Genomic DNA, 11,744 nt, shown 5'->3' on the forward strand with positions numbered 1-11,744 from the left:
AGGGGAAAAAAAAGCGACAGGTGGCACCTGCCGGCAGAGACGGGACACGACCACCTGCCACTGCTGCTCATTCGGCGCCCCTCTCCCGGCACCTGCTCCCGTCTGTCTGCCTGCGGCTGTCCCGCCCGACCTCACAGCCTCAGGACGACGAGGAGGAGCGAGCCCAGGAACCCCGCCCCAGACTCTGTCAGCGCCTGTCCCCGCCCTTTCTCAGAGTCCCAGGCGTAGCTCGCGTCTCCTCCGCCCACTCCTTGGGCTTCCAGCACGCACCAGAAAGGGGGTTCGAAGGCGTTCCCAGGCTGGTGGGGTGGAGCCTGCAGTCTCCAACCCAGACCGCCAGACTCCACCCGCCTTAGGGCACAGCTGCTCCGAGCCCACCTGGTGAGAAGCCCCTGGGGTGCAGGGAAGGACTCTCCTTAACTCTTCTGTCACTTTTCTGGTCCCCATCCCTTCCTTACAGACCCTGGTGGCTGACATCCCGACCCATTCCCTTCTCAGGTGCAAGTTGCAGGCACTCTTCAATTTCCCAGACCCCTTTCCCCTGGATATTGAATTCTAGTCCCCTCAAGAGTATTGTGTGCCAGCCCTTAACCTCCTTCCCCTTCAAGATTCAGGGGTCCAGGCCACTATCCCTTCTTCTCCTTCAAAGACCCAGGGGTCGTGGTTCCCAGTGCCCTCCTCCCTAGGACCCAGGTCCTCCCTCTACCAAGATCTAGGAGTCAGGGCTCCCAGCCCCTCCTCCCTCAGACCTAGGAGTTAGGGCCCCAGCCCCTCCTCCCTCAGACTCAGGAGTCCAGGCCCCAGCCCTCCTCCCTCTGACCTATGTGTCTGGGGCCCCAGCCCTTTCCACATCCAGAAGTTAGGGTTACAGGCTGCTTCTATCCCTAACTCCCTCAGAGCTTTTCATAAGTCTACCCACAGGGTCAGCTTCCTGACCTCCACTTTGACCCTGCTCTCTCTCCAGTCCAGGTCCCCATCCCAGCCTTGGAAATGACCCTGGCAGCTTCCTCCCAGCGCTCCCAAATCATCCGCTCCAAGTTCCGATCTGGTGAGAGGCTTTTCCCTATGGGTTTGGGAAGGGGTCCTGGGCTTCTGGAAACGGGTCTACTCTGGGGTGGGAGAAGGTAGGAGGACCCGTGAGGCATGTATTTTCTGTGCAAAAGGTCACTCAGCATAAAGGTGTCCAGCAAATGGGGTCGAATTGAGGTAGGCCACTAAGTGTGCAAATGGCTAGGTCAGCAAAGAGGAGTGGGCAGCTAGGGGTGGGTGTGCAGATGAGTGTGTGTGCAGGTGGGTGTGCAGGCACTGCAAAGAACAAGGCTTCAACTGAAATGTATGTTCAGCAGACATGCGCACACAGTGGGGACTTTGGAGGACAGGGTGGGAGTTTGGTGAGGGGACAATGAGCTATCGAGCCTTGAAAGTGTCAAAAGTTGTGTTTTAGATTCCAGGGTAAGTGCAAGATATGCAATGCGCAGAACTGGGGGTCAATTCCTGAGTAGGCAAAGGGCACCCAAGTGCAAGGGAGTGTGGTTACATGGTTGGGTGTACAAAGACACTAATAACGGAAGAGCAAAAATGTGCAAAAAGACACACATGTGCAAAGAGCAGAATTGTGCAATGGGACAGCCTTGCTCCAAAATTAGTGGCCATGTCCCTAGGGTGCAAATAAGAATGTCAATGTGGCTGGGTGGGTGCCAAGGCAGAGTGAGCCAAGGATGAAGTGTGTAGGTTACAAATACACGGAAGTGGCATATGTAGATCTAGAGCCCAGAGATGCGTTTCAAGGGTTGGTGTGCAGACTACGGGATGACTGTGGGAAGGGCAAAAGGGGAGCACAGAAAGAAGTTGGCGCTGCAGAGTGGGGTTCATGGATAAAAGGAGGTGAGGTGCAAACGGGCCGGGCTGCCAAGATGGCGATTTTCCTGGGGGTGGCGTGGGCACTGACTCGTGAGGGGCAGGTGGAGCTGGGGTGGGGCTGCCTACTGCCTGCAGGCTGGCTGGCTCCTAGCCCTAGAGCAGCTCTGGCCCGAGGCACTGCGCTGGCAGGGAGCAGGCGGGAGGCCCGGGAAAGGGAGCGGGCTGCCTGCCCACCCGCCTGCAGGGGTGTGTAAGGGGGCTGGGCACTTGTGTCCTGCCAACAACTGCAACTCCCACCCGCCTGCCAAGCCAGGCTCCCGGACACTCCCTTCCCGCCTTCCTCCTCCCACCTCCCTCCTCCTTCCACAGTCCTCCAGCTTCGGATCCACAGACGGAATCAGGACCCCAGTAAGTGTGGGCCCTGAGTGGGAGGGGATGGTGGCCCCATTTCCCTGGGACATCCTGGAGTACAGCTATGCAAGGTCCCTCACTGGTTCCTGTAGCTTGGTTCCTATACCCCACCCAGGATACACTGAAATTCCATCCTGTCCTTTCCCAAGGATCCAGGAATCCAGGTCCTTGGTCATCCCACCCCTGGGAGCTCTGCTTCCTGCTCTCCAGTTTTCCCACCCCAACAGATGCATGATTCCAGATGCTCTTTGGAGGAGACAGGCTTCCCAGACTCCACTCCACATTCCGTTCACATAAGAATGTCAGACTGTGGCTCTCAGCTTCTCCGTCTCCCCAAGAACCAGGAGTGCAGGCCCCCACCCCTGTCCCAGCAAAACCCCAGACATCTGTGATCCTCAACTAACACACCCCTTGGTGACAGAGCTTGCTGCCTTCTTGAGAATGTGAAAATCTGGGCCCCTAGATCCAGGAGTCCAGGCATCCAGCTGCCAGGGCTTGTCCTCCCACACCCCAGGGAGGCTGGGTCCTCCTTTCCCACAGCTTTGCTCCTCCTTGCTGGTTAAATGCCTCCAGGCCACTCAGGTCTTTCACTGTCTCTCCAGCCTCAGATTCAGATCCGTGGATCTCAGCCTCCGGCCCAGCTCTGGCCCCAGCTTTGCCCTTGGTCCCTGCCTCTTTCCTCTTCAGCCCTGGCGTCTTGCTCCCTGAGACGGAATATTGTCCTTGGAGGTCCCCAAAGAAGGTGAGTCTTGACTAGAGTGAGAGGAAGTCCCTCTGAGTCTAGCCTTGGTCCTCCTTGCCACTGCCCCATCTGCTCCTCTTTGGTGACTGCCAACCCCACTGTGCAGTGGGCTCTGGGGCAGGAAGGCAGGAACTAAGCTGAAGCATGGGACATCACACTTGCTGTTTTAGGAGTCTTCCAAGACCTCCCAACGCTGGAGCGAATCCAAGCCCAGGGGAAACTTAACATACCACCAGTACATGCCCCCGGAGCCGAGACAAGGGTCCAGGGCAGACCCCCAAGTTGAGAGGTCAGCCCTGGGTCCCCAGGGGCCACCTCTGTGGGAAGGGACAAACTCACAGCAGCTACATCCTAGGTATGACCCTCATTTCTCTTCTCTGGGGACCCAGAAATTCACATCCCATCATCCTGCCTCAAATCCACTGCTCATGACAGGGTCCAGTCCGGAGCCCCTCCTTCCCCAGGACCCAACTCTCCAGCTCCCAGTCCTTCTCCTTTCAGACTCACACCCCCAGTTCCTCCTCTCCCACGAACAGAAATCTAGCCCCATGGTCTTGCTTCCTCAGAGACCCAGAATTCTGGGCTGTCACTTTCCTACATTTTCTAGAGCCCCTGTTTATGAGGACCTTAATATGCCTTTTCTCTCTCTGTCCCTTCTAAACTGTTCCTCCCTCACGACCATCGCCAGAATGAAGCCCACTCCCCTCACTCCCTTCCAACCAGGAGTCCCCAGCCCTTCTCCCCCTCCACACAAGTTGGAACTTCAGACCCTTAAACTGGAGGAGCTGACGGTGAGTTTGGGGGACAACTTTCCAGGTGTGTCCTTTCTTTTGGTGGGATTAACCGCAGCCTCTGCCCCAAGGAAATCCAGGAGTCTGGGTCCCCAGTTTCATCTTTTGGAGGGTTCCAGATCTTTCCTATCTCGTTTCCCAAATGTCCTCCCCATTCCCGGCCTGCTGCCCAAGCACGCCCAGCACCGACTCTACCCGCCCCCTCCCCAGGTCTCAGAGCTCCGGCAGCAGCTGCGCCTGCGGGGCCTCCCGGTGTCCGGGACCAAGTCGATGCTCCTGGAGCGCATGCGCGGCGGTGCCCCGCCCCGCGAGCGGCAAAAGCCGCGGCGGGAGGACGGCGCGGCGGGTGCTCCCTGGCCACGCCTCAGGCCCAAGGCCCTGGGAACCTCCCGGCGGCAGGGCACGGTGAGGGCGGCACTATGAGAGTGTGGGCCAATGACGAGAAGACAAAACAGATGGGGCGGAGGGTCGAAAACTCAGGAACCAATGAAGTTGTGGGGAGGGACTTGGCCCAGCAGAGAAAGCCCGGCGCAAGGGGGCGTGGCTAAGAGCAACTGGGGGAAGAATCTTCAGTGAGGAGGAGCCAATGAAAGGGCAGGGGACGAGGCCAAAGGCGTGGTCCAGGAGTGAAGGGCCGGACCTGGGGGTGGAGCCACGGATTGCGGGGGGCTACGCGTGGTGGGCGTGGCTTAGGGAACTACCTCTTCGTGGTTGTAGACCAAGTCGAATCCGGCGTCTCACAAGCCACCTCCTCCACGAGCGGCCGAGAGCCTAGTGACCGCTCCGGCTCCGCCTCCGCCGCCGCCGCCGCCTCCTCCTCCTCCTCCTCCTCCGCCGCCTCCGGCCACAGCCCTAACAGCTTCCTCAGCGCCCCTGACGCTGGAGGAGGAGCTGCAGGAAGCCATCCGGAGGGCGCAGGTGAGAGGGTGCCGGATCAAGTGGGTCTGGGATGGTGGGTCTCCGCTCAGGTTCTGGGTGGGATGCCAGATTCACGCCGCGTCTGTTCGTCCACAGCTGCTTCCGAATCGGGGCATTGATGACATCCTGGAGGACCAGATGGAGCCTGATGGTAAGAGCCTAACTCCTGAGTTTGGGGGAGAAGGGGCCTGAGGTTCTGCACTCCTGGGTCCGAGGAAAGAATGGGCTGAGGAACAGAACCAGATCCATGACTTCCTAAGCTCACACTCCATTCCTTCCCCCGCAGACCCGCTGCCCCCCATTCCTCTGGATTTTCCTGGCTCCTTCGACGTGCTGTCCCCCTCCCCGGACTCTGAAGGCCTCTCATCTGTCTTCTCCTCGTCACTCCCAACCCCCACGAACTCCCCATCCACCTCTCCCAGAGGCCCCACGGATTCCTTGGACTGGTTAGAGGCCCTGAGTGGGGGTCCTCCACTGGGCTCTGGCCCTCCAGCCCCCAGCATCTTCTCTGCTGACTTATCTGACTCCAGTGGCACCCGGCTCTGGGACCTGCTGGAGGATCCGTGGTGATGGGTTCTGGAGTTTTACAGGGACCCAGAACTGGTGGGGGTGAAGATGGCAAAGAGACTCCGGGAAGGGAAATGGAACAACTAGTAGAGCCCCTCCCACCACAGACACCCAATCCCAATCTGGCCCCTAACTGCTGCTGACATGCCGAATGCCTGGACTTTGCCTTCCTACGGGCCTTACCCCCTCTATGGTTGTGTGGTTGGGGATGGAGGTTCATTTGCTGCTGCCCAAGGCAAACAAGCTGCTTTCTGCTTCCTTTTGAGACCTCATGGATGTTCTTAATGCCCGTTTCCTCACAGATACATACAGATGGATGCCTGTTGTGTGGCAAAGCTGAAGGGGGATATGCTGTTGGATGCAGGAAAGGGGCAGGGAAGAGTAGGGAGGGACAAGAGGGTAGCCAGACCCCTGGGTTCCAGTTGGATCAGAAGTGTTGTGTCTGAAGTCAGCTTCTGTTGGAGGCACAGAGACAAGATGTCCACACCAGTGATTTGTTTAAGAAATGCTTTCCAGGAGAGATACTGAGGGACTGGGGAAAGACAGACTAGAGGAAGAAAAGGAGCCAGAGTGTGCCCTCAGGTGAAGTCTCAGCTTCAGCCTCTTCCCCTGGGGAGTTCTGGAGCATAAATTGAGCTACAGACTTTTCCACCTTGGGGTGCATGGAACTAGGCCTTTGAATCTCCCTGTCTGTGCTTTCTATTGCTAAAGCCACAAAGCAGTAACCATCTGAAATCACTCACGATTTCATGGATTCACTGGACTCCATGGGATATTCCTTCAGCTCTGCATGATTATAGCCGGGGCTACAGTCGTCTTGGGGCCCAGCTGGGCAGGGGCACCTAAGATAGCACTCTGGTGCCTTGGCAGAGGTAGCCAGAAGGGCCATGGGGACTTCGGGACTCTCATTCACCATGGAGCATCAGCGTTCTCCCTTTCTGTGGGGTAGCTTGGGACTCTGGAAGAGCAAGCATTCCAAGGGGAGATTGCAGAATATTCCAGTCTCTTGAAACAGGTACAATTTCACTCTACTACATTAATGACAGGTACAATCTCACATCTGCTACTTAAAGGAAGTCAGGTCAGTTCAGGCTGAATATGGTGGGGGGCTAGACAGGGATATCAGGGGTATGCCCATAGGGAGCCATATTTAGAGACCTGCCACTGCACCATCTCCAGTAGTCATGGGTCAGGGATCACAGGAGGGAGTAAGGAAGGGAAGACATAAACTTCCAGGTAATTTCAGCCCAAAGGCAGTCCTGGGAAGAGAGCCATGGGGTATGCCTCCAGCAGGAGTGTGTTAAAATACAGAGTTTATTATTTCAGAGGTGGTGAGGCAACAGGCGAAAACTGCATCACCATTCATTCAAAAGACAGTTTGTTATAGTCCCATGTCCCAAAAGAAAGGGACACTGGACACCATGCAGGACCCCAGGGGATGCCTAGAGCTGGTCTAGAGAGCAGGAGAGGAGGGGACAACAGACAAGAGCCTTCACTGTGGAGTCCCTGGGAGCAAAGGAAGGGCAAGGTACTCAGGCTTAGGATTGGCCAGTTTGAATCATTTCAGTGGACTTTGGGGCATAAAGGCTGTAAGCAAAAATAACCAACTGGGGACAGACCTCGATGGATTAATGATGCTTTTATTAAGCCACAGAGGAATGCATTTTGGGGGAGAAAAATGGCAGCATGCTACAACAGGGTTCTGAGTTTTATAGGGTTCAGCAGACACAGGTCATCGGTGAGTTGGTTTGGCAGGCTCATTTAGAGTAGGACAGGAGGGCAGGTAGGGCAGTTCCTGGGGCCTATTGTCCTGGGGTCCTTTTGTATTTTCCCTTCCTGCCTTCTCTCCAGTTGAGGCTCAGGCTTCTAAATGTCAAAAGCTCCAATTTACCACAGCCATCTCTCTGTGATGGGTGAGGAAGGCGGGTGAGGAGACAGCTGCAGATAGGGGACTTGCCCCCGGGCCTATTCTCCTTCAGAGGCTGTCCTGAGTTGCCAGGGACCTAGCCCTGGGGTGGTGGGCAGGTGGGTGTAAGAGTCCCTTAAAGGAGGTGGGGGGACATGGGTTCTGGGTTGGCTGGTTGCTTAAGGAAGGTGCTGACAGGGGTGTCTTTTACTATCTAGCAATTGGTGGCCCTAGGAGGGATGGTTGCTCCAGGGTCACCAAGGCCCCAGAGTCACAGCAGCTGAAAATAAAAAAGGCACAATTAAGGGCTGGGGGTTGGGCGTCCAGAGATGGTAAGAGTCTGAGAGGACCTGGGCGAGCCACCAATAGTTCTTTCCACTGCAGGGGGAAAGAACAGCAGATCAGGGACATGTGATGTGGCTTGGAGCCACCGACTTCCCTAATGTCTGTACCTACAGCCCAGGGTGGACAAGTGTTCATTGAGACTACCACAAATGGGACCTGATGTGCGGGACGTGCCAACCCATAGCAAACAGCTTTAGTAGCTGCTGATCTGTTCCAGACCCTCCATGTACAACAGCTCTGGGGGCATCAGGGATCCGCGATGAAGGGAAGGGAATAGACATGTGGACTTGGCCTGGGCAGAGGCACTTTTCCATGTCTCCAAGCCAGATAGCATTCGTCATCTTCCCTTTGCAGAGACTGCTGAAGATAGAGGAGAGGCGAGATGGGCCCTGGGCCCACAGATGGGAGGAACTGCCCAGGGATTTGACTGAAGAGCCCACAGCCTGTGCTTTTAGAGTGGGAAACGGAGCACGTCAGCCTCCCCTATGGCGAAGCTCATGGACCTGCAGAGAGCCTTCTGCGGTCTCACGCGCAGGGTGCTGTCCGGGTGGTCGTGGTGGAAGGGACTGTGGGGCTGTGGCCCCCAGAAAAGACAGCCTGGAGAGATGAGGCCTTTTTATTGAGCCTTGAAGGATGGGGAGTTGGGCGGAGGAACCACCTGGGTCTTTGCTCTCTTCCTTCATCTTTGCTGAAGGAAGAGAGCGGGTCAAGTCCTGCAGGTGCGTGGGCCTCTGGCCTCTGGCCACTGGGGGCAGGTGGAGAAATCAGGGTGGCTGGCTCAGCTGGTGATGTGGGCGGGGAGGGAGGGGCAGCGGTGCAGGCAGCCCTAGGAAGACCAGGAAGGGGCATGACAGGGCTTCCTGTCTGTCTTTCTCTGGAGTCTTCGGACTGTATCCCTTTTCATATCAATCTGTCCCCATCTGTGTCTGACTGCTGAGGTCCCTCACTGTCCCATTCTGTCCTACACTTATTCTCTCCATAGCTCTTGTGTCTCTGGTCTGTCCTCTGCCTGTTCCCTGCTGTGGTTTCTGTCTTTGCTCCCTCCTGCCCTTTTATCCTGCCCCATCCGTGGCCTCCTTCTGTCTCTGCCTTCTTACAGTGGAGGGCACCCAGCTCGGCCAGCTCTCACTTCCCACCCACAGCCCCCATCTCGCCTGCATCTGGAGGAGGGCAGGCTCGCGCTGAGAGTACACTGGGGGCCCTCCACAGCCCCAAAGACTCAGGGCCAGGATGACCGAGGGATTCTCCAGAAGGCGGACTGGGCTTGGGTGGGAGTGTGGGCTTGAGTCCAGCACTCCCTGCCACCACCTGTGACCCCACGTTTCAGTCCCTTCCTCTGGCCCTGAGGAGAGCCAGGGCTGGACCTGTGGGATGTCCATGGGGAGTCCTGTTGCGATGGGCAAAAGGTGCGACTTATGCAGTCAAGGGGGAGAAATAAAGAAAGTCCACGTGCTCTGCCCTTTTCAGTGCTTTACTCACTCAGATCACTCAATACAATTTCACTCTGTAGGTTCTTAAACAAGAAAATGATCATCCTTAATGCTGGGCACTGCAATAGACATAGTCAATTCACAGCAATCAGTTCTAGATTAGTTCTAAGCACTGCAAACAGCACCTCAGCTACCTACAAGGCTCAGGACAGACATTCCCTCTGCATGCTAAGTTCAGGTGTCATCAGATCAGAAGTCCCAGGCCTTAGGCTTTAAGTCCAGCAGATGCCCACCACTCAGACCGCGGTGATCAGGTTGGGAACCAAGGCCGGCTTCTCCTGGGTGGAGCTGATGGCCAGCTGGGGAGGTGGTCCTAGAGAGAAGTTGTGGCTCTCACCAGGGTCAAGATGTGGCTGTAGAGTTTGAAAGTGGTGAGGACCATGCAGAGGATCAGGGAAGCAATGACAAGTGATGGGATGTCAGTCCAGGTCCTCCTCAGGAGTGATGTGCATCCAGCTGTGTGCATCAGTGTTGGCTGGCTGAATGTCTGTTCATATGCTCTATTATTTATACTAAATTTGGGGGCTTTTGACACCCCCCCCCTTTCAATCCTCATCAGCTAGCACCGGATTTCTCAGTGACATCATTTACCCAGGAGTTAAAACATCTGGCCTGGTGGTCCCCACCCCGATTTTTTCACCTTTCCCTGCCAGAGGCTTCACTCGAGTTTGTCAGGGTGGGGAGAGGTGACTTGTTTGTGCCTCAGGGCCCTACTGGAGGGCTCCCTTAGGTGTGCCTGGTGAGACTGCAGGTTTCAAGCTGGAGTTTTAAAATGGAGATGCTTAGGCTCAGACCTCAGGCCGTCCTCACAAACACCAAGCAACATCTTCTGCCACACTCCTGCCACCCGCTGATCTCAACAGAAGGTGGGTGTTTCTATCTGGAGCTTGTAAAGGAACAAGAGTGTGTTTGCCAAATTACCAGAATTACCAGCTTAACTTCCCAAGAGGACGTGTCCACATGGACTGTAAGACTGGAGAAAAATACCTTCTCCTTTCCTCTTCCTTTCTCTCTCCTTTTCCCCCTCTCCTCTCTGTTTTGCTAAACACATGCCTCTCCATTTCTTCTGTCCACAGACTCCTGTTCAGTGTTTATGTCCACCTTATTTCTTCTCTCCACTCCCCTAGTGGGAACCCCTCCACAGCTTCCCACTCCACCAGGAGCCTGGGGATAAGAGCCTGGGAGCCAGGGCAGGGAGGGGACAAGTGGCTGAACCCCTGGGAGGAGAACTGAATGGGAGCCATGCCCCTGCATGCCCTAGAGGGTCAGCCCCTCTCCTCCCTGGGTCAGAAAAGTTACCATCCAATCTTGGGCTCTTAGTTGGGGACCTTAGACAAATCACTTCTTCTCTGTGACCTCATGGTACCGCTTCTAGGTATTTCCCCAAGAGAAATGAAAACATGTCTACATAATGTATGCAAATGTTGATAATATTATTGACGATAGCCCTGAATCGAAAACATCAGCAGAAGCAGATCCGTGGTTGCCTCCGGCTGGGAGTTGGGAGACTGCCTAGGAGCACTGATACTCTTCAGGGTGATGGAACGTTTCTATATCTTGATTGAGGTGCTGGTTACACAACTACCAAAAATCACAGTGGCCACTGGGGTGGGTGAATCTTTACTCAGCAGCTTTTCTGGGACTTAAATCACATAGTAGACAATTCAGCCACTGAAAGTGTACACTCCGTTGCTCTGGGTATACTCAGGGTTGCTCATCCATCACCATAATCAATTTTAGAATGTGTCATCACCCCAAAAAGAAACCCAAGGCCTTCAGCCATGACTCAGCTCCAGGCGGCCATTAATCTTATTTTCTGTCTATGGATTTGTCTCTGGAGATTTCATATAAATGGAATCATAGGTCAGCACCAGGAATTTACTTGACATCCTTCACATTAGCTTGGAATAAACCAGCTCCATTCTGGCTTGATGAGTCGCTTATGTCTTGACCACTATATAAGCCCCCTCCCTCTGTCCCAAGTCTTGGGGATCTACTGGTCTTGCCGCTGCACTTGACCATACTTCTCTCAGTAATTCCCCAATATGTGGCTCTGTGCTGGATCTGCCTTTCTCCCATCTCATGGCACCATGCCTCAGTTCTTTTACATTGGACTTTCCTGGATCACCTGGTTCAGTGACCATTCAAGCTGTATAACGTCCAGCTAGTGATATGTGGTCCATATTCTGTCAACCATGATGGGCACCAACGGTGAGCTGCAGCCCACGATTATCAGGGTAAACAACTGACAGGCTGCAGGATACCCCTTGCTAAGCTGGGATGCTAGGTAGGTTAAGTGTGTTGAAAGCACTTTGGATTTTAAAATTTTTCAACTTATGATGGGTAAATTCTTAGGACTATGAAATTTTTAAGTTTGGCCAACACCTGTCTCCACACTTGTATGACAAAGTTTGGCCCAAAGTGGTCTCCATACGTCCTGAAGTACCACCTCACTTTTGGTGCCTAACACCTCACTTCTGGTGCCGGCTTGTCGTAACTTAACCTAAGAGGATGTCCCTGTAACCAAGCACCGAGTCTTAGCCAATCATAGCAGCTGAATCTCCAACCAATCAGAGGCTGAAAGCTGCCAGAACATGCCCATATAAGGCAATGTGACTGCAGCCAATCAGGTTGTTCTTGTCTGGCCCTTCCTCTTCTCTGGCTATACAGGTAATCTGTACAGGTGGGTGGGGGGGAGCATAGAATTCTGCTCC

At 55.0% G+C, this 11,744-nt stretch overlaps 1 protein-coding gene across 4 annotated transcripts; it reads left to right on the top strand.

Moving 5' to 3' along the window:
- The first annotated feature begins 301 nt into the window (after positions 1 to 301).
- On the top strand, positions 302 to 5,554 carry Mamstr (MEF2 activating motif and SAP domain containing transcriptional regulator). Of its 4 annotated transcripts, XM_027920450.2 has the most exons (10): positions 302 to 381; positions 965 to 1,048; positions 2,230 to 2,268; positions 2,874 to 3,013; positions 3,184 to 3,368; positions 3,702 to 3,804; positions 4,015 to 4,209; positions 4,522 to 4,722; positions 4,819 to 4,873; positions 5,009 to 5,554. In XM_027920450.2, the coding sequence occupies exons 2-10, from the start codon at positions 991 to 993 to the stop codon at positions 5,290 to 5,292; spliced, it is 1,260 nt and encodes a 419-aa protein (XP_027776251.1). In that variant the 5' UTR covers positions 302 to 381; positions 965 to 990; the 3' UTR covers positions 5,293 to 5,554. The 4 variants fall into 4 exon arrangements, with proteins under 4 accessions (XP_027776251.1, XP_071460265.1, XP_071460267.1 ...); XM_071604164.1 differs by having other exon boundaries at positions 3,184 to 3,804; XM_071604166.1 differs by lacking the exons at positions 302 to 381; positions 965 to 1,048; positions 4,015 to 4,209.
- The last annotated feature ends 6,190 nt before the right edge of the window (positions 5,555 to 11,744 follow it).

This window comes from Marmota flaviventris, chromosome 18, assembly GCF_047511675.1.
Source record: "Marmota flaviventris isolate mMarFla1 chromosome 18, mMarFla1.hap1, whole genome shotgun sequence".
Taxonomy (NCBI): Eukaryota; Metazoa; Chordata; class Mammalia; order Rodentia; family Sciuridae; genus Marmota; species Marmota flaviventris.